The 23,019-nt window shown below is 37.4% G+C and overlaps 1 protein-coding gene across 2 annotated transcripts in view; it reads right to left on the bottom strand.

The window, feature by feature from the left end:
- RNLS (renalase, FAD dependent amine oxidase) overlaps positions 1-23,019 on the bottom strand; it is a 258,769-nt gene that overhangs the window by 226,655 nt on the left and 9,095 nt on the right. For both annotated transcript variants that reach the window (XM_039871791.1, XM_039871792.1), the window contains exon 4: positions 22,514-22,672. In XM_039871791.1, the coding sequence (XP_039727725.1) occupies positions 22,514-22,672 (159 nt within the window). The remainder of the gene's footprint in view (positions 1-22,513; positions 22,673-23,019) is intronic.

Raw genomic sequence — 23,019 nt, 5'->3', positions numbered from 1 at the left:
CCCCCTAATAAGCACTGCATGCAGAGTCAACATAGGAAAATATTTTGTTCATTCTCCTCCTGCTCTTACACTAGGAATACCTCTTTTCAGTTGTAAAGCTGATATTTAGTCATTGGTGATATCTTAAAGTACTGTCTCAATGGCTCTAATTATTCAGAGGAAACATTCTTTCACCTTATTTTATTACCACATTGAATATAATATTTTTTCTTAGTATCTAAAAATTGTCAAAATCATAAGACAATTAATTTAGCAATTTAATTATTTGCCTTTTAGTGCACAAGGTTCAGTTAATCACACTCTTCACTTACTGGTAAACCAACATCAAAGGCCATACAAATTTGTTTTCTCGTTTTATTATTTGTTCCTTAATGCCCAACCTCACTCCAATTCCAACTCCCATCATAATATCTTCTGTAATGTTTTCCAAATATTTGTAGATGTGTGTGTGTGTATGTGTGTGTGAGTGTGTGTGTGTATGTGTGTGTGAACATGTATGAAGAGAGAGAGAAAGGGGCTTGAGGGAGAGAAAGATGTTTATGGGCATGTGTTATTAATTTATGTAAATGTATAGTCCTTATTGCCAATTATAGCAGTAGAAATACAGATTTTCTAGAAATGAATCAAACAAGGAATGACCATTATAAAAGATAATTTTAATATTTGTAAAACAATACTGTATTTTTGGATGGGATATTTAATATCATAAAGATCATTTTTTTTTTCAAATTAATTCCACGAGATAACACAATTCTAATAAAAACTGCATTAGAAATACCAGCTTATGGAATGGAAGAGTAAGTTCCTTATGAGAAATTATGAGTTATAAATATATTCTGTCGGGAGCCTTAAGCCTGCAACTGCTGGCACAGCCCACCTGTTTCTGACTAGCCAAGTAGAAGTCACCTCATCTGGTGGACGCCAATGAGCTTGTAACAAATACTCTCTTCCCTGATCAGTCCCGCCCCTGCCCTCTCCACTTGAGTGTATAAATATAACCGTTCGACAATAAAATTTTGAGGCTTGATCAGAACACTGTCTTGCCTCCATTCTTTTCTCCCGCCCATGTTTTCTTCAAGGTACGGTCCTCCTCGGGTTCTACGCAATAACTAGGTCCTGCAGGTCGGGACAAGTGGCGCCAAACGTGGGGCTTGAGGCACGGACCTTTACCGGACAGCGTAATTCGTGAAAGGCGTGCACGCACCTAGGAGTGCCTTCCCGGCGGCTGCGACCCCCAGACGTCGGAACGGCGCGTAAGTCATTGCTGTCCCATTTTTAACATGGGCCATTCAATCTCCAGAGAGGAGACCTTTATCAAAGAGATAAAGAAGTCGTTAAGGGAGAGAGGAATTCGGGTTAAAAAAAAAAAAAGGATTTAGTTAGTTTTTTCTGTTTTGTTGATGAAAAATGTCCGTGGTTCATTCTTAGCGGCCCAGATATTCATCCCTTGAGTTGGCAAAAAGTAGGAAAAGATTTAAATAGATTACTAGAAATAGAGGGACCAAATGCTGTCCCCGTTAGTTGTCTCAGTTATTGGGGACTCATTCGAGACATCATTGAAGGGGCCGAAACTGATAGTAATAAGAGACAGCTGCTATCGGTAGCCACTGAAACGCTCAAACAGCTCTCTCGCCCCCCATCCGTTAAAGGTGGAGCTACCTCTTCCCCCTGTCCTTCTGTAGTCGTGGACGTAGAGCCCTCGCCTCCGTTCGGAGACTCTCTTCCCCAAATATACCCCATAATACCAAAACCCGGCCCTGAACCCCTTGATCCCGGAGATGCAGCTGTTCTGGAGGACGAGGCCGCCAAATATCATGAGCCTGTTTGGCCTTCATCTCATACCCTTTTTGCTGCAGGGAAGCCTGCCACGTGCCCCCCTCCTTACAACCCCCTCCATATCCCTCAGGCGGTTCTTGACCCCTTTTTGGAGACAAAGAAACAACTGCAACAACAAGTTCAAAGCCTCAAAAGCGTCTTTACTTTACAGAGTGAATTGGCTAATTTACAATTAGAAGTCTCCGCTCTACAAAATTCTATTTTTTCGGGGCCTCAATCTAAGCCCCCTAAGGGACCCCGGGCCAAACCCTTTGTTTTCCCTATCATGACTCGATCCGGTACCAAACCCTCACAGGACCCGGATACAACTCAGGAGGCGTCTACTGACGCCCAAGAGGCCCCTAGAGCCAGCACACCTGATGACCCAGCTTATGACGATGTGGCACAATCTGAGGAAGAAGGGAAAGACCCACATAACGATTCTGAAAATGAGGGAGACTATCAGAACCTTTTGCCTACTGTAAAACGGATAAAATTTAAAACTGTCAAAGATTTACACAGTGCTATAAAGAGCTATGGCCTCACAGCTCCCTTTAACTTGTCCATACTTGAAAGTTTGCCTGGCGATGGCTTTCTGTTGCCAGGAGAATGGACAAGAGTGGCCCAATCTGTGCTGAGTAGGGGAGAGTTTTTAACTTGGAAAGCAGAATTTTTTGACAGGGGGGAAACTCAGGCAATGCGCAACCAGAAAAATCCCCGGTCTCCCATGGCCACCTGGACTGCTGATAAGATATGTGGGAGGGGAGACTTTGCCTCTGAGCGTAAACAACGCAGTTTGTCCCCTGGGATCCTTAGTCAAACAGCGGCCGCTGCTATCGGGGCCTGGAGAGCCATTCCTCCAAAAGGTTCGGTCACCACGCCCTTGAGCAAAATAGTTCAGGGGCCCCATGAACCTTTCTCCCAGTTCGTTGCACATTTACAGGAAACTACGGAGGGCGTCCTAGGGCCAGAAGACTGGGAAGGGAAACTTGTAAAACAGCTTGCTTATGAAAATGCTAATGCTGCCTGTAAAGCGGCTTTAAAGGAGCATCACCAGCCTGGGGACTTCCGGACATTCTCCTCCCCCTCTCCAAACTCCCCGAGGGTAGCCAAGCTGGTCACTGGCGGGGCGGGTGTGGATCGGCCCGAGGGAGATCCACCCTCAGAGAGCCTGATTTCTATGTTTGCCCAGGTGGGCACAGAAGCCGGACCCTTAATCACCAATGTGGATTTAGAGATTCTTTCTATTGTGCCTCCTGGGGGTGTGAAACCACGGGTGATGCCTACTGGCACCCTGTCTCTACTTGGGATTATATAATAGTTAAAAAGGGCTGGCATAATTCCCAGCCTAATGTGACCGCTACCCCCAAATGCAAAAATACTCATAGAACCCAAGGGTGGTGTACTCCCCTTCTTATTTCCTTTACCGATAAAGGAAAAAGAGCACCCCTTGTGGCGTGGACAAGGGGACATGAATGGGGCCTGAGACTTGATGCAATTGGAATGGATCCAGGGTTCACATTCAAGGTGAAATTAATTCGCTCCACACCTAATACTGAACCAAAAATTGTTTTGGGCCCAAATAAAGCCCTGTCTCGGCCACAAAGCCCCCAAACACCCCTCCAAGAGAATACTCCTCTCCCTCCCCAAAGCACTGCCTATCAAGCCCGTTTGCCCCCCGTTAGGCCTTCCACAGGTGAGGCCTTAAAGGCCCTAGCTAATGCCACTGCACAATCCCTTAACACCTCGACCTATGAGGATTGCTGGATGTGTTTTTCCCCTGTTCCCCCTTTTTATGAAGGCATTGCAACTGTCTCGCCAGACATGACCTATACCAATGATTCACGGCAGACACGCTGGGTGGACTCTCCTTTTTCTGAGTCCTCTCCCGGGCTCACATTGGCCCTTTTGTCAGGCATTGGCCTCTGCATTCATAGTACCTCATTGCTTCTTCCCCCTGAATTGTTGCCTATTTGCAATACCTCCCATACGCCTCTAACACAACACCATTTCCTTGTTGCTCCCCAAGGAATGTATTTTGCTTGCTCTTTTGGAATAACCCCTTCTATTGTCCCCCAGTTATTGGTAGAAAATCATGAATATTGTGTCCTAGTTGTGCTAATGCCTAAGGTCTCAATACATCCACCTGAAGATTTGATTCCCTTTTATCATAGCGCCTCGCGTGTCAAAAGGGAACCTGTAACTGCCATCACTCTGGCAGTCCTCTTGGGGTTGGGGGCCACCGGAGCCGGGACCGGCATTGCCTCTATAATTACTACAAATCAACAATTCCATACCCTTAGCTTGGCCATAGATAAAGACATTCAAAATCTCCAAGAAGGCCTTGATAACCTTAAAGAATCTGTTGTTTCACTTTCTGAGGTAGTTCTTCAAAATCGCCGTGGTCTTGACCTTCTATTTCTTAAAGAAGGCGGTCTGTGCGCTGCCCTTAAAGAAGAATGTTGTTTTTACAAAGATAAAACTGGGTTAGTCCAAAACAGTATTGAAAAAATAAAGAAAAATCTGGAGACCCGGCAAAAACAAAGAGAAAAGGACGAAGCCTGGTATAAAAGTTGGGCCTCAAAAACCCCCTGGCTGTCCACCCTACTTCCTACTATTCTCGGACCTCTAACAGGGTTCCTCCTTTTACTGTCGATTGGCCCCTGGGCAGTGCAAAAACTAACTGCTTTTATTAAAGCACAGGTTAATCAACTAACTAAACCAGCTGTTGCCGTCCACTACCACCATTTGACAACTCAGGATGATGACGATGTGGAACAAGATCCCCGGCACCCTAGAAATCTTAACCCCTCTAATACACCCCTGCGCCTGCATCGACTTCTTTAAGGCCTAGCTCCCCCACACACACATGGGGCGGCATGAAACTAGAGACATGCCTACCTCACCCTTGGATGAGGGTCTCGAGGTATGGGCACCGAGCAGAGTGACGGGCAAAGCACCGCAAGGAAGGGCCCTTCTGTGCCTTCTCTAGTCCTTCCTGAGAGCATGCCTGACTTGCATAGAGGTTGGTATCATATTAATATTACACAAACCGGCTCTGCCTCTCCTCCCCAAAAGATACCAAGAGCCATAGCTGGTGGGCTCATTAAAAGCTCACGGGAGGAGTCGGGCCTCTGTTCCCTCTCTCGGTCAAAGCCTACCTTTCTAAAAAAGAAAGGGAGGAGATGTCGGGAGCCTTAAGCCTGCAACTGCTGGCACAGCCCACCTGTTTCTGACTAGCCAAGTAGAAGTCACCTCGTCTGGTGGACACCAATGAGCTTGTAACAAATACTCTCTTCCCTGATCAGTCCCGCCCCTGCCCTCTCCACTTGAGTGTATAAATATAACCGCTCGACAATAAAATTTTGAGGCTTGATCAGAACACTGTCTTGCCTCCGTTCTTTTCTCCCGCCCATGTTTTCTTCAAGGTACGGTCCTCCTCGGGTTCTACGCAATAACTAGGTCCTGCAGGTCGGGACAAAGCTGAAATAGGGTGTGCTACTCTATGTTCTTATCTGAAGTACTTAATTTTAATAAAATCAAGTACAAAACATTCCAACTAAAAAAATGTAAGTAGTAAATTGAAAAAAATCTTAGGTAGCATGCAGCATAAACTCAGTATTAACTCACTTTATTCATTTATTTATTTATTCAAATACTTAAAATCTCTAATGTGTTTAAAGAAGATCAAGAGCTGGAAGGGAAAAAATATTGACTGGTCTTATTTTAAACTCGTAATTACTAATTTCAAGTGGGTCTTGGTGTTGCCTAGCTATCCTACATTCTACTCAATGCACTCTAGATCACTGTATCACACACCTCACCTCTCCCTTTAGACTTTCAAAATCTCCTGTCCCTCCCCAATCTCAGCTGATGATTTTGCTTCTTGTTTCACTGAGAAAACAAATCAGAAGAGAACTTCCACAGGCCCTCACCTCCAAAGATATCCTGTCTCCACCCGTTCTCATGTGCTCTTCCTTCCTTCCTGTTATATTGGGAGAATTGTTTGCCTCCCATCTAAGGCCCCATCCTCTATCTCCTACTCAAGACTGTGACTCCTGTAACAGTCCAATCTTGTTCTACGTCACCAATTTCCCTATAATATATCCCACCTTAAAAATACAAAGCAATAAAAATATGATCCAACCATGCTCTGCTACCTACATCAGCCCAATTCTTTGCCCCTCTTCACAGAAACAGTCCTCTAAAGAATTGTGTAAACTATTCCATTCTCAATAGAAGTGATATTACCCTCAAAAAGCAAAAATTGACTCTTCCATGGTGAAAAATTCTTACTCTTTTATGTATAAAGTATATATACATATACAATATGTAACAAATATAAAGTATATGTGAAATCAGAATTTCATTGAGTGATGAAGGACAATTAGAGAAAAAAGCTCCTTAGGGAGGTGATAATGAAAAAGAGATTGAGAAACACTGGTCTAAATCTATCTCAATGTCCTCTGTTCCTGTTTTTTCACTCCAAGCACTCCACAGAAACTACTTTGTCAATGTCACGTATGCCCTCCATATTGCCAAATCCAATGGCCAATTCTTATATAAAACTAGAAGCAGCATTTATCATAGCTGATCACTTCTTTCTTCACACACTTTTTTGGTACCAATAATGCTGAATTTTCTCCCTAACTATCTGAATCCTTAAGATCCAATATCAGGAATAGAACTGATGCAAAAACTGGGATTCTGGTACACCTGGATTGCAACCACTCTTTAACATGCCACCACTACAGCTATAGTCTAAGCCATTTCTGGCCTGTATTTTTATAATATGAGTCCACTTGGTCAGCTCAGGTTTCTTCCAGTCTAACTTCCACACAACAGCAAAAGAATACCACCTTAAATCTAAGCCGCATTGTGTTATTTCTTCAACAGCTTTCCATCTGATAAGAGTAAAATCCAATGCCTTTATCACAGCCCACAAAGCCTACGTAATTGGGTCTGCTGCTTCCTCTCTGTTTTCATCCCCTAACATTGCTCCTCTATATACCAGCCACACTGGTCTCATTGTGAAATTGCTCATACCTTGGGGCTTTTCTACTTACAGCTACTTCTGCTTTGGATACATCACTCCAGATATTCTCATGGCTCACACTTTCACTACTTTCAGGTTTCTGCTACTCAAAAACTACTTTGTCACAGATCTGCTCACACTATATACAAAAATGTTCCTTGCCACTTTTTATTCCCCCTATGTTGCTTCATTTTCTTTCCCAACGCTTACGGTCATCTCACGTAGATATTTACTTATTTCTCCTCCTCCCACTAGAATAGAAGCAATGTGGAGTTCTTATTGTTTTGTTCACTTCTATACTAATGATGCCTAGAACAATTTCTAGCACAAAGATGTTCAGTAAATATTTATATAATGAAAACAATGAATTCAACCTCTGAATAAAAGATTATGATTACCACAGTTACAGAAGTAGAAAGCAAACTCTACTTTGGGTATAATGATTTTTTTTTTTTTTTTTTTGGCCTTGAAAAAAAAATTAGGAGAGACCAACATTTAAATAGCCTCCTCAAACCAATGATAACCTCTATACTGGTAAACATAAAATGTTTTGTGTTAGCTACTCAAATACTTTTTTAGATTCTCTCATTCTTTTCTATAAGCAAACATTCAAGTCAGAATGAGAAAATGTCAGTCTCTGGAAATAGGACGTCAGAAGAATGATAGATGATCAGAATGTCCAGTCAGTATATAGCCATGTCTCATAAATCTGATGCAATAGAATAAAGTATTTCTTAAATAAGATACATTTGTATAAAAGAAAAATAAATTTGGAAGAAAGCTTATCCAATGCAGAATGCTGGTATTCCTTTATCCTTCCCTTCCTTTCTTTTAATCTTAATGTTTACAATTTCATCCTTTAAAATTCGTAGTAGATTACGGTAATACTTTCTTATTTGTGCTTAGCACATTTCATTTGAATCTTTAGAGATTTCTCCCAAAAAAGGTAAAATTCTTAATTCTCAAATTTCCTCTCTCTTTAAAATGTCTTTGTCAGCTCAGATGGGAAGAAGTTTAATTCAATTCAGTTGCTGACTCGGTGATAATGATGCAATTCAATAAATTGCAGCTCTCTGCTCTTTCATCTCACCCCACCTCTAGTTTTGACATTTCTTTTTAAAGCCTCTCTGATATCGAAGAACTCTGAATGAAAAATAGAGTTCTAAGTTCTGAATTACATAGTTAGTAAGGCAGCATTAACAACAGATCATTTCTTCTGTTAGAGTAGCAACCTGATGGCCTAGTTTCAAACATCATATATCTATTAATAGCATGTATACAAGAATAAAAAAGTCAAAATATTTACACCACTGATGTATTTGTATCAAGTATGGGGAGATCACATTATTAGTGCTGGGCAAAGGCACAAAGAGGTACACTGCCACAATTACTAGAGCCTGGAAAAGACCTGGATTCCAAATCTGCCACTCAACAGCTATGTGATCTCAGACGACTTGATTTCTCTGAGTCTCACTTTCCTCTTCTATAAAATAGGGATAAAATACTTCTCAGAAGATGGTTTTGAAGAGTTAATTATATAAGTAAAGTGCTTAACATAATAAGTATTCACAAAATGTTCTTCGATGTTGGTTATCATCATCTTCTAGTTATATCTCTTCTTTTTGTTCTTTCGGCACAAGTAATTAGTTTTCCAGAGGGACACTTAAGTAGGAAAACTCCCTCTGTCTTCTAGGACCTGGAGTGAGTAATAAGCACAAGTAATAATAGCACCAGATTACTCTAAACTCCAAGGTGGGTGGGAGTCTCCTCAATTTCCACTGACTCCTAAGTTTCTGAAGGGTGGCAGAGAGGCAAACATTTCCTTGGGTTGCCTCTCAGGCACTTAGAGAGAGAATGGAAGATAAAGCAGAACTAACTCTCAGTTCATAAGCTTGCAGGTAGCCCAACAGAGCAACTAATGTCTGAAGTTTAGAAACTGAATTATTTCCCCTCCTATGAAGATGGTCTCCTGGAAAAAAGCAATGAAGCATGTTATTCAACGAATAAAGGACTTTTGTTTCCTGTGCTTTTAATCAAAATCTTTCCAGAAAAATGTCAAGGAAAATGAAGAATTTAAACTTTTAGTAAAAAGAATTGGTTCTCATTTTTCCATCAAGGATGATGGGAGATTATAGAAGGTGTAGGAAGGAAATTGAAGGTGCTCATTTTGAGCAATAGGTTATCATTATATTCTATAGTACATAAATTCTAAGATTATGCATTTAGTAGTAGAGTTTACTAAAGTTCTAAGTGTCTGTTTAAGGACAGAGCATATGTTAAGATTAAAAGCCTTTTAACAATGTTCCCCCAAGTACTGCAAATGTTTTCTTCCTCTCAATCTAATTACGTAAAGTTATTTACCATGTCAATGTATCCAGCCAGGTTTAAAAAGATAGTATTTCTAATAAACTAGGAACTCTGTTGTTTGTTCAACAAATTTTCACATTTAAGGCTCACCACTTTCTGCCCCAAACCCACACCAGCTTTATCTCCCAATTTCCCACCACAAAGTCTTTGCTCCCACTGTCTATTATCAGTCTCCAAAATATAAAACGAGCATTTATATTTCCAACTTTTTAAGACCTTTTTTCCTCTCCAAAACATTCCTTCTTTTCCTTCTGCCTGTCCTTTGAGATATATTTAAGATTGTGTCATTCACTCATTCAGTAGATAGAGACTGAGGGCCTACTGTATAGAAACTCATAAAGGAATCCTGAGAAAACAGGAATAGGTAAGTCAGAGCCAGTTCCTGTCGTCGTGTACCTTAAATTCTACCAAGAAATACACACACTGCACAATGGAGTAAACCATTAATTAAATACAATTGTAGTATGTGTTAAAAATACAAGTGACAGGAAACTTATATAACATGTATCAGAAAAAATGGTCTGGTGTTAGGAGTCGGGAAGACATTCCTGAGGAAGTAGTTTTGAATTAAGCTTGAAGGATGAGCAGGGGGCTAAAGTGGGGTAGAAAGAGGTCAACAAATATATTTCCTTAATGAGGGCATGGTAACTATTAAATTGGGATATATTAATAAAGACATAGTAAGGAAATTCTTGCCTTCAGACATTAAAACTGCCATAGTATCTTTCCCTATTATCCTGGCTCTTTGTATAGCTGAGGACAAAAAGCAATAATGATTCTACAGCTGAAGTTCAAGAAGCCACAAGGAAAAGGACCTAGCCAACTGCCTTCAGAAAGTTCAGAGAAATTATCAGTAAGAACTGGCCTCACTACTCTGAGCCCTACTACCTGGTCAATATAAGAAGACTCAAAGGGGTATGACAGCTCAGCTTGATGAGGAATGCCATATTCCTGGAAAGAAGCTTTTTCTTCTAAATCCTGTAAGTGGGAGAGGGTGATTCCCCTTCCTAGGCGCCCCCCTAGAGAATGATTCAGAAACTAACCCTCTGGAAGGATTTCCAGGAGACAGAGACCAGGGTTTTGTTTTCTAATTGGGTGCTTGCTGAAAGGCAGAACCCACAGGGGTTGGGGCAAAGCTCTGCTGGTGGGGTTGCCTAGGAGAAAGAAACATCACTGCCTCTGGGCTAGGGGAAGGGGCTTTATCAGTGTGAAGCTAAAATCTACCCACTGGGCCAAGAAAACATACGCACACTGTCTACCTGCAGACCCACCACCAAGCATCAGGCAACAGGAATGAACTACAGGGAAGCCAGGGCCACTAACAAGCAGCTAATCATAGGAGCTGTCAGTGTCTCCATGAGAACTGTCAGCAGGGAGGACTAGGCAGATTCAGAGAGAGAATGAAGGGGTATGTGCATAAAAACAGACCACATAATCCACTCTGCCCACAGCCCCTGGTCCTACAGACAGACTTACCTGGCATTAGGTGGAGAGAATGAGCTCTGAATTGGGACTGAAGTTTAAAAATAAACATGACCGAATCTTAAAAACCAAAATGAGACGGTTCCAACAGCCAAAAGTAACTAGAGAATTGTAACAAATGACCAAGATGTCATTAAGGCACTTGCTCTCTAGAAAGACGTGGAGTTCTACATCGAAAAGTTTGAGGGCAATTCCAGAAAAAAATAAAGCTTTCTTGTGTTTACACCCCATATAGTTCCCTTAAAAAATGAGTTACAACCACAAAGTGACTATAAAGAAAAGAGTGATGGTATCAGCACAGGAATACATAAATGGAACGAAACAGATATCCAGAAATAGATGCAAGTATATACAGAACTTAACATAGCAAATGAGGAATTTCAATTTAATGGGAAAAAGAATCTTTTAGATAAATGGTGCTAATAAAATAGGTATCATTATGGGGGAAAAAAAACCCCACAAAGCTAGATTCCTATCTCATACCTTATTAAATACATTACAGATAAAGATTTAAATGTAAAGTATAAGAATTAAAACTATTAAAATTCAATTTAGAATATTTATATGACTTTAGAGTGAAGAAAATATTATTTAGCAAGTCAGGAAATCCAGCATCTATAAATGAAAAGATAGACATATTTGACTAAATAAAAGTCCTATGAAATTATTATGGCAAATGACATAAACAAAAGCAAAAGACAAATAAATAAGAGTCTGAAGAATAACTGTAATACCATATGAAAAGCATTAATAGCTCTTAAACATGAAATGCTCCTAAAGGACAAGTAGCCCACCAGAAAAGTATACATAGGAGACAACCAGAACATTCACAAAGAGGAAAACTAAATGACCAATAAATTTATGAAAAGAATCTCGGTATCACTTTCGGTCAAGAAAAAACAAATTAAAGCAAGAATGATGTACTTGTTTTCATTTTTCACTTTAGCAGAAACCTTAAAAAATTAATAAAAAATTAAAAACATCCAGTGCTATTGAATATACAGTATAGAAAAACGCATTCTCAAACATTAAGAATGAAAATCACTAAAAAATTTTTGGAAGTAATACTGCAATATCTATTAAAACATACAGGTCTTTTGATCAAAAATTTTGAATTTTGACATTTATCGCCCATTATAGTATAAACAGAAATAAATAGGAAAACCACTGGAAACCACATAACTGTCCATTAATAAACAATAAGATATGAAAAACTAAATTCTGCTACTTTCAAATTATAGAAAATTATGCAGCTGTTAAATAGAAAAAATATATATTTATCTAAAGAGATTTAAAAAGTAAATTTCAAAACAATATGTTTAGAAGGCACCAATATGCGTGGAGCAAGGTATGGAAGAGCACTTACTAAACTTAATTCTCTCTGGGGATTGGAAAAGGAGAATGGGGCAGATAATGAATTTTTACTTCAACTTTAGATTGTTTCTTTTGTTATAAAATTACCAATCAGGTTTGTTATTTAAAATAATGAAAAAAAATATTTTGGGAGAGGAAGACTACTTAATTTTTTATCTTACCAAACAACATCTAATACAGTAGGCATTCAAAAAATATTTGTGGAATGAGGTAGGAGGGGGATTAAATAGGTTTAAATCTGTTTGAGAGGAATGAGATGATGACCATTAATGGAATGACAAAGCACTGTAGATCCTTTAAACAAACAACATGAGGAAGGGAATAAAAGATACTTGATAAAGATGGCAAATATAAGAAAATAGTAAAAGCAGGGAGAAAAGAACAAATTAAATAATAGACATCAACGCAAAGGATAAAAGCAAGATAGGAGTTTCTGTAATAAATATAAAAGGGTTGAATTCCCCTATCAAAAGAAACAAGCCTTTCATGTTGAATTTAAAACTCAGCTAGGTGGTATTTTCTGGGAACATCTAAGTAAACATAAGATAACAAAAGTGATATTATTCATAATCTCCAAAAAATATCATAAAAGATTTCATAATAAGCTTAATAAGAAATATATAAGATCTTAAGATAAAAACTACAAAATTTTACTGAAGGACCTCAAAATACTTAAATAAATGGAGAACTGTTACATTTTCTTGGATGAGAAGGTATACTATTGGAAAGACATCAATTCTCCCTAAATGAACATTTAAATTAAATGTAATTCAAATTAATATTCTGAGTTTTTAATGAAACTTGACTGACTCTAGAGAAAAATAAAACATACATTAGCCAAGAAAACTAAAAACGAAAATCATCAAGAAGGCCTTTTTCTACTCTATAGTAAAATAATTTTTTCCACAAGAAAAGGAGTTTAGTGGAGAAAATCTGTTTCAGTTTTGCACTGTCAAAGCAATACTTTATAAAACTGAAAATCTTCTAAAATGTCCATCAAACTGCTTTAATACATCAAGGTAAATCCAAAGACTGGAACACTATGTAGTAAAAATCATGACACACATGAACATTCATTGGCATTGGAAAGATATTCCCAAAGTATTATGAAGTTAAAAAAAATATATTTTTTATTTCTACCTTAAAAATATCTAGAAATATGTATTTACTGGGTTAGTATATAGAGGACTAGAATTATGAGTAAATTTTATTTTATTCTTACTTTCAAAGTTTTCATCAATAAACTATCAAAATTAAAATTAAAATTAAAATACATAATATTTTTATAATAAAATTAAAATAAAATTAAAATTAAAATAAAAATACATAATATTTTTATAATATTGGAATAAAAAAACATTATTATATTAGAATAAAAAAATAGTGAATAATTTTATGTACCTGAAGTACAACTTTAAGGTGCAAGTTGATAGGTCGGATATCTGAGGCCAGTGTATGTAGCCAGAGGTTGAAAAGGAGAACAGAGTGAGAGGACAATATGAAGAGCTTTGTTTTGCTGGCTAGAGCACTAAGGTGAGAAAAGGGGAAGGATGGTTACACACACACACACACACACACCCACACACACACACACACACACTCTTATATCGACATCTTTTGCCATTGTTAATCTCCATTGCAGAGCTGTAGAGCTCTAGATTTCTAAATAAAGAAGTTTTAATTTCTTTTAGCTTATATTCTTATGTGCATATGAACCTTTGGTTATTATAGTTTGCCTTGACACTTTCTGTAATTTACCACATCTCTGCTATCATAGAGCAACCAGAAATTAAAGGTTTTACCAAGATCAGTTTTTTAGGGAAAATCAACTCTCCTTCCCCCATCTTCCAATCTAGGAAAGAGATGGTCATAGTTACATTTCTAAAGGTTAGGATGACAACTCTCTCTCACACACACTCACGCACACACAAAAATAAATAAAGCGTCTTTCTCTTGCAGGATCTTAAGGTGGATTAAGCTGATGGATCCCTGAAAAGGGGAGGGTAGCGGGTGGAGATGAAATGTTTAAGAGGAAGGGGTTTGGGTGATTCCTTTCCAGATAGAGACAGGGCTCCCACTTGTGTGCACTGACCAGGAAGGATTTTGCTGCAGAATGCCTGTGGAGCATGCCTCTCAGCCTGAAGAGCAGTGCAAAGATCTCAGTGTCAGTGCACTGCTATTCCAGGAGAGGCTCCCAGAGTCCACGTGAGGCAACGTGTCTAACTGATGTCAGAGGACAAGGCTGGGCCAAAGCCCTACACAGCACAGAAGCAACAGGAATGACTATAACCTTATGGACTTAAGCTCCACGCCTCTCCAGTTTTCTGGCCCTATAAAAGCCTGGGTTTCTGGTATGATCCCAAAGGGAAGAGAAGAAGCTCTAATGATGACTGAGGGTGGGTTTATTATCAAGTAGGTAGAGAAATGCTTGGAGCAGATATTTTGCCAATTTAGAGAAATAAAGGAACAGACATTTTTTACACCTTAATGTTGTAGACTAATTCAAAGTGACCACAGAGTATTCTGGATACAAATATACCACTGTTTTGCACAAGGGCAAAGAAATATTTCCTATTATATTCTTATATTTGCTTCCAATATTCTTATATTTGCTATCCAGGGTTTTTCTGGTTGCCTTGTTTTACGTACGCATTTGACTTACAATTATGAACAGTCCACGGAGACTCCCACTACCATTTCCTTATTCAGAAACAAGAGCTCAGACCACATCATCTCACAAGGACGCTTTCACATCAGTTTCTCTCAAAACATCGCTTTTCACTTGTCAGAAGTAAAGCTCATCTGAGATTTTCTGCCCATACACATAACTTCAGGAGAATGCCTGGCAAATGGGCATTGTATCTTCTCAATTTATTTGAGTTAGCATTTACAAAAATGTCAGGGACACTTAAGAAATATTCCCATCATGATGCTTCCTCAGAGATATGGGTAATCCTGTAAACAGTGTGCAAGGAGGTCACATTGATGGTGACAGATGTAATAAGGTGTTTAGTCTCTCCACTATGGTACATGTTTGTGGATGTGAGGGAAAGAGGGGCAGGGGAGGAGTGTGGTTGTACCTTCCTTTAAGGGAGGTGGCTTTCATAAAACTGTGGTTGTTGACTTGTAAAAGAGTTCAGACAATGGCTAATACCTCTTACAAAAGTGATATTAAAAGTTAGTTAATATAGAGTTTTCAAAGCAGTTGTCATGTTCTTTCAAAACAATGACTATATCTGTAAGGTATCCTAAAATTCTGGAAATAAAGGTCTTGTGTAATCCCCAACACCAAGCATATTATCCTTCAAATAGACATCTCAGACCTTTTCCTGAATGGTAAAGAAGTCATAAACATTAAAAAGCTACTAGTAGTAGTAATAATAGCTATGTGCTTTCTATGCACCCAATACACTTATAAATTCTCTACTCAGATTATCTCATTTAATCTTCACTATAATCTCATGTGATAGATGATGCTATTTATCCTCATCTTATAAATGTGGAAACCAGAGCTCAGAAAGGTTAAGTAACTTGTCTCAAATCGCCCAGACTATAAGTGGCAGAGCTTGGTTACAAATTCATCGTCTTACCTACTCTCTACAGAGTAGCCAATACTAGGAGTTCAGTAAGTATTATAAAAACCAAGTGCTATGAAAGTCTCTGAGGTGCTTTCCCTGAAGAACAGGGCTGTAAGAGAAGCCTCTGAAGAACTCATAGGCCCAGTGCTGGACCCTGAAGGAGTGAGAACACAGAGGATGTGTCAAACGATTCCAGGCAAGGGAGCTTTGTGAGCAGATGCACAGATGGAGAATGTATGGTTCATTCAAAGAAGCTGCAGTAGACCAGTATTCTTAAAGAAAGGAGACTAACTCTCCTTGCCTCTCTCAACTTTCCTTGGTGACTCTTCTAATCTATGGCCACATGCTTTACATAAATCTGACTTTTGCTTTCATTCATCTGTTTCCCGAAATGATGTTAGGTGGCTTGAGGCCTTTGGTCCAAAAATAGCAGGGCACGGCTAGCATATTTTCCCCCTGAAGCTATACTGACATGTTTTTGATCAGATAAATATGGTTTTCAACTGTATGGATTCATCTGGTTGGAGCAAGAGTACATGTGGGTATACACAGGGACAGGAAGAATGACACTTAAGGGGAGATTCGAGCACCAGATGTAGTTTCTTTCTTTCTTTAGTAAGAAAAAAAGAAAAAATAATAACATTCTTGTTTAAAAGGATATGACATAGAATACTAAACTATTAAGGAAGCACATTAGCTAGGAGATCTTTTAAAAAATGCATTTCTTTAAGCATGTGGGAGAAAACTTGAGGAGCCCCCTGTGGGAAACAGCATGGTGTAGGGGAAATAAACCTTCCAGGCTCCTCACTCCTCATAATCACTCACCATGTACCACTTATTTCATTTTACAACGTTTATCTCACATCCTTCCCACTGCCTCTGCTACTTTCCTAGCTGGGAAATGGAAGAACTATGGCAGGGATTTCAGGCCCAGATTTTCCAGTACGGCCTGAAGAAAAGCTCTATTTCAATGTGTGGGGAACATGAAATTAAGACAATAAAGATATTTGAAAGGTGCCTCTTTTTTTCTCAACCATACTGACTCTCCTGTCTGGCCTAATAAATTGTGTGATTGTGTACAGGGAAGATCATGTCTTAAATTCTTCATCTCTAAAATCAGGGTGGAAAAAACAATGAACCCCAAGGTTCCTTCTAGTCCTTAAATACTATAATCCATCCAAGGTTCACCGTTTTATCCTAGCACTGTGAACCAGGACCAATCCAGGACCAGTAGACTCTAAGATTATCTGAAAGAGCTTATAAGCAAATTGAGAAATAAAACAGATGCTCATTCGTTCAGCATATATTGATTGAACACACTATTGGCGTGTGGGTCTGCAGGTGACATGGTACTTGATTCTGAGTGGAAATAAAGTGGCCTATAGGACCCTTTTCCTCGTGGATTTTATGGCTTAGTAGAGAAGTCACTTGCTAAAAAAGAAAAATCACAATAAAATCTGATGAGTGCTATTATAGAGCAAAAAGTCCCAAACTGAAAGGAAAAAAATTCCTATGAAGTGCACGTTAAAGATACAGATTCCTAGGTCCTACTCAAACTCTAAGAATCAAAATCTTCTCGAAAGTACCCCTTATATTTTTTAACTAGTGACTTTCATTAGGCATGTTTGTGGAAAAATTGTGATCAAGAATTAGTAGGGAAAATACCCAGAAGTGGGATTGCTGGGTTATGTGTTAGTACTATTTTTAATTTTTTGAGGAACCTCCATACTGTCTTCCATAGTGGCTGCAGTGCTGTGGAATTTGTAATCCCGCCAACAGTGTACAAGGGTTCCCTTTTCTCCACATCCTCGCCAACACTTGTTTGTTGATTTTTGATGATAGCTCTGATGGGTGTGAAGTGACAATCCATTGTGTTTTAATTTCCATTTCTCTGGTGATTGGTCATGTTGAGCATCTTTTTCATATATCTATTGACCATCTGTATGTCCTCTTTGGAGAAATTTCTGTTCGGGTCCTCTGCCCATTTTTTAATCAAAATGTTTGTTTGTTTGTTTGGTGTTAAGTTGTATGAATTATTTATATATTTTGGTTATTATCTCCTTACCAGATGTATCATTAGTGAATATCTTCTCGCATTCAGTAGGTTATCTTTTTGTTTTGTTGACAGTTTCCTTTGCTGTACAAAAATGTTTTAGTTTGATGCACTCCCATTTATTTTTTTCTTTTGTTTCTCTTGCCCAAAGAGATATATCCAAAAAAATATCACTAAAAGCAATGTCAAAGAGCTTACTGCCTACATTTCCTTCTAGGAGTTTTATGATTTCAAGTCATACATTTAAGTCTTTAATTCATTTTTAGTTTATTCTTGTATATGGTGTAAGAAAATACATGTGCACCCCTATGTTCACTGCAGCATTATTTACAAAAGCCAATTTGTGAAGCAACCTCAGTGTCCACTGACAGATGAATGGATACAGAAGATGTGGTACATAAAAACTGGAATAATACTTGGCTATAAAAAAGAATGAAATCTTACCATTCGTGACAATGTAGATGGACTTAGAGGGTATTATGCCAAGTGAAATAAGTCAGAAAGAGAAAGAAAAATACCATATGATTTCCTTCTTATGTGGAATCTAAAAAACAAAATAAAGAACAAACAAAACAGAAACAAACTCATAGATACAAAGAATAGAAACTGATGGCTACCAGATGGGAGGGGATTGGAGAACTGGGTTAAAGAGGGGAAGAGATTAGGAAGTACAAATTGGCAGTTACAAAGTAGTCATGAGAAGGTGAAATACATCATAGGGAATAAAGTTAATAATATTGTCATAACTATGTATAGTTCCAGGTGAGCATTAGACTTATCACAGGGGATCACTTCATAAGTTATATAAATGCCTAACCACTATGCTATACACCTGAAAATAATAAAATATTGAATGTCAACTATAATTGAAAAGATTTTTTTTAATTAAGTAAAAGAATGAGTAGGACATTATGGGAACTCAAATCTATATGAAACAATCAATATTAAGATATGAAGGACAAACTGGAGAGCCATGTGTAACAGTAGTTAACAGTATGGGCTCTGGAGTCACACTATTAAGGTTTGCATCTCAGCATCACCACCATGAATGAAAAGTATAAAAATAATTCCTTAGGATTATTGTGAAAATTAAGTAAGATAATCTTTGTAATGTTAATATATAGAGAATCACATAGTTATAGAACCAGAAGGTGAATTATGAATTATAAGAGGTTCCCGATATGGTTCATAAAGCTTCCATGTTCTCCTAACTGGGTGAATGTAATAAAGGTAATAAGTAATTGCCAAAAAAAAAATAGTTCATTTCTTCAGTAAAAAGCAAAATAAGAAAAGGGAGAGATAGGGGAAAAGCCACACCACACTAATCAAAAGAGAGTCTTTCATATAAGAGATGGTACTTCTGTTGATCCTAAAAGCTAGACATGATTTAGAAAGAGAGAGATAGAGAATGAGAAGAAAAGTACAATGAAAGCCAAAGACTTGTAGTTGTATGACTGTGAGACCTGTAGCACAGTCATAGTTCTGTCACTAATTGGCTATGAATTTTGGGGTAAATTAATTATCCTGGGCCTAAATTTATTTTCCTGTGATATTATCGGTTCTATGAATTACATTATCGCTTCATATGTATTCTATATTTCAATCATCTTCATTCATAGTCCTCTAGAGTTTAAAAATTCACATGGGAACTACAATATATACCAGCATCCACCAGATGGCAATATATGGCTTTGTAAATGAATGTCTTTTCATAGAAAATGAAGATGTTTAATAATCAAACAAGAGTATATTTAAAGTTCTCCAGAAAACACAGAGAGAAAAGATTAACTATTTCCTCATACTGAAGTCATTATGGTAACTTATAAAGAGAAAGCGTATGTTTTTATTTTAGACCCAAGAGTATTAAAGTGTCATCATTGTTAGGACATTCTGTTCATCATTTACTGCCAGCGTGGGTTATTTCATAATAAGGAAGAAAACACAGACTTATCTGCATGGCATCCAATTCTGAATTGAGCTAATACGACAACTCAAAGATCTTTACCCTCAAAGTACCAAGGCAATCATTCTTAAACTTTTTCATCATAAAGAGCCTACATATTCTGCCATACCTCTTCACTAAAAAAATAAAAAGGGAAAAAAATATATTTCTTTTCAGCACGATATATTTTTTCAGATGGTGTCAACAATATCATTTTTAAGAGCAAGAGTAAACTATCCTTATTTTTAAAGTTTTGTCTATTCAAAAAATAGAAAGAAGAAAATGAAAATCATCTTTAAGCAATAACAACATTAAAATGTTTCTATCAAACTACTTCTGGTAGATAGGAAAGAAATATAGATGCAGCTTTTTATTCTTAAATTAAAAATATTTTGAAATCTTTCCATGTTAATAAATATAGTATTTTATTAATGATCATTAGCATTCATTCATTCACAGATATTTACAAAATTTATATAAAAGGTATTCTGAGGCAACATATTTTAACTGAAATGGCTGGCCTTTCCCGATAACAGTATTCTTTACAAAATTGACAGAAATGGCCCCATGTAAAGATGAGTAATGATTAGAAAGGGACCTACGCAGAGAAAGACAATGGAACATAACAGAAAATGACAAATGAGATGATGAAAAATACGTATCAGAAAAATTTTGCCTAGAAGCAACAAATAGGCAATAACCTGAAAACAGTGAATAATTTCATGACTTCTTTATCTCAATAAAGGGGTGAAAGGAACACTTCCAAAAACTACATGGGTAACATGTAGAGAAGGCTAGAAAAAGAAAGTTAAAACGTAATGCAAAGACCAAAGTTGAAAGTGAGCTGAGACAAAATGGCAGATATGGGGGGGGAGATACTTTGTATTTTTTAAGATATTCTAAGATCATAGTAAATGAACTAGAAATAATTCTTCAAATATCAGAAGAAAACTTAGCTGAAAATAGGGGGAAAACTGAATCTTCAAGTAAAAACATAAATAATATGTCCCACACAAAACTGACACAAAACTATTAAATAACTTTATGAAATGATTGGACTCAAAGATAAATTAAAAAGGTGCCTCCGAAATAAAGTATCTCTGAAAGGCTAACAGTAAAAAGGATGTAACAAAGAAATTTAATGAAGATATATTATGAATCAAATAACATGGTACCAAAAACATCTGAAAGCAAAAATTACCTAAATAAATAAATAAATACCACAATAATAGTAGGGAAATTAAGTTATTTCTCTAAGCCTAATACACTTCAAGTACTCAAAACATTAGGATATAGAAGATCTAAATAAAATTGTTATTTGGAAGGTCCTTAAACACATCTTAGAAGTCAGTCTATGGCACGGTGTTATGTTTTACGTGTCACTAAGAAATACTTTCAAAATGCAATGTTGAAGGGTCTCTTCAGATACAAAATTAAGTAGCCGTTAAAAATTGGAATATGTAATTTACAGTACAATTAAATACACTAACCAATAACTGTGTTTTAGTAAAATGTTACACTACGTTATTTAACACAGTCTTGAAATCAATCTAATTATTACAGACTCCAAGGCAATAAATTAACCTACTTAAAACAGACTTTGGCAACAGACTAGACAAAGACATCTTTGAAATCAGTCTTCTATTTTGCCTACAGCTAGCTAATAAATATTCCAATCTCTTCTATATTATCTAACACTGTACTAGAAAAGAAATTATATTTTTACTGCATAGTGGAACTGACATTCAAGGAAAAGTAAATTACTTTCAAGATATAATAAGCATCTGTGTTCTTTATCAGAGAATAATTTCTATTACAGTTCTAAATTTATGATCTATATAAACCATAATTCTTACCAGTTGTCTTTCTTAGAGTGGCATAAAAGGCCATTTCGCAATCAAATTCAGTATCAACTTTAGTTTTGCAACAACAACAACAAAAAAGCCAAAGGCTATAGGTATGCCAATATCAACCACCATCCCATATAATCTGAAGTCCTGCTCACCATCGCCAAGCTCTACTTTATTATAACTCATGAACTTCAGGGCAATATGAGGCATCCTCTAAAAGTCATGATTTCAATGTGTCAGACTGTTAGACATGATTAAAGACAGGAGAAAAATCAGCGAAACCTGGCACAGGTAGAGGCAAAGCAAAGCCATAGAAAGGGTTTTCTTAAGAATCCAGGTGATGGGGAAATCTATAGAGACAGAAAGTAAAATACAGTTTGCTTAGGGTAAGGGGAAGGGATGGGGATGGAGGTGACAGCTTTAGGATATGGGGTTTCTTTTTGAGGCGATGAAAATGTTCCAAAATTGAGGGTGGTAATGGTTGCATATATTGGTGAATATATCAAATACCACTAAAATGTATACTTTAAATGGATGAATTTTATGGTGTGTGAATTATATCTCAAAGCTGTTTTTTAAGAGGACAAGGGAGAAGATAGGTAAAAAGTGAGCCAACAAATCCCAAGCAAGGAAAAACAAGAGACTCATCATACACGAGAGTAATCCGAGGTGAGGTTTGCCAGGGTTCACACAACCAATGCTTGTGTCACAAAAACCTCCTTTTCTTCAGGATGGCCACAAAGAGATTACTCTTCTTATAGGCCATACTATTACATACCCATCAAAAATATTTACTTCTTAAAGGCGAGAACAATAAGAAAATCATTCAACTTTTAATGGGTTAAGAAAAAAATTCTATGAGTTTCAGTTTGACCTAGACTCATCGTGAATCAGGCTATAGCATCAGTTTTTAAAATATGCAAATAAAAAGGATCCATACTAATTGAGTTAAACTGAATTCATGCTCTAGCAAAGAAATCCCTTTCCCTGAAGTAAAAAGCACAGGCTGAAACTCACGGTTGGTGATGTCACCTTGAAGATGAAGAATCTGCGGAATTGGCATTGTGAGGACAACAATATCAAACTGCTCAGGGGAGGCTGTTTCCTTGAAGACTTCCCACTTGCCATTTCTCAGGTTGATCTGGGTCACACATTGTCTGAAATAGATATCAGCACCTGTTCTAGAAGCAAAATCATGTATATCATAATCAGGATTTTCCATATGGAAGACGGGGAAGAGAACAGTCACCAACTGGATCCACTTAGAAGAATTAAATGGTGCCATTTGTCCTCTATAGCCCCTGGGGTTCACTTTCTTTACTTTCTTTCTCATTAAGTGGGAATTCCTCTCCTTCTGGCACCCTTGGACCTCTCTAATAATGCCTGCTTTAGGTAAAAAAAAAAAAATACTATTACAATTAATAATAGTAACTATAGCTCATTTTCATTAGGCATCTACAATATGTCAAAACCATGCCAAGCACTTAATATACATCACATAATTAATTTCACAGATAAAGAAA

This window comes from Pteropus medius, unplaced genomic scaffold, assembly GCF_902729225.1.
Source record: "Pteropus medius unplaced genomic scaffold, Ma_sr-lr_union100, whole genome shotgun sequence".
NCBI lineage: Eukaryota > Metazoa > Chordata > Mammalia > Chiroptera > Pteropodidae > Pteropus > Pteropus medius.
This window is presented reverse-complemented; position numbering and strand designations above follow the sequence as displayed.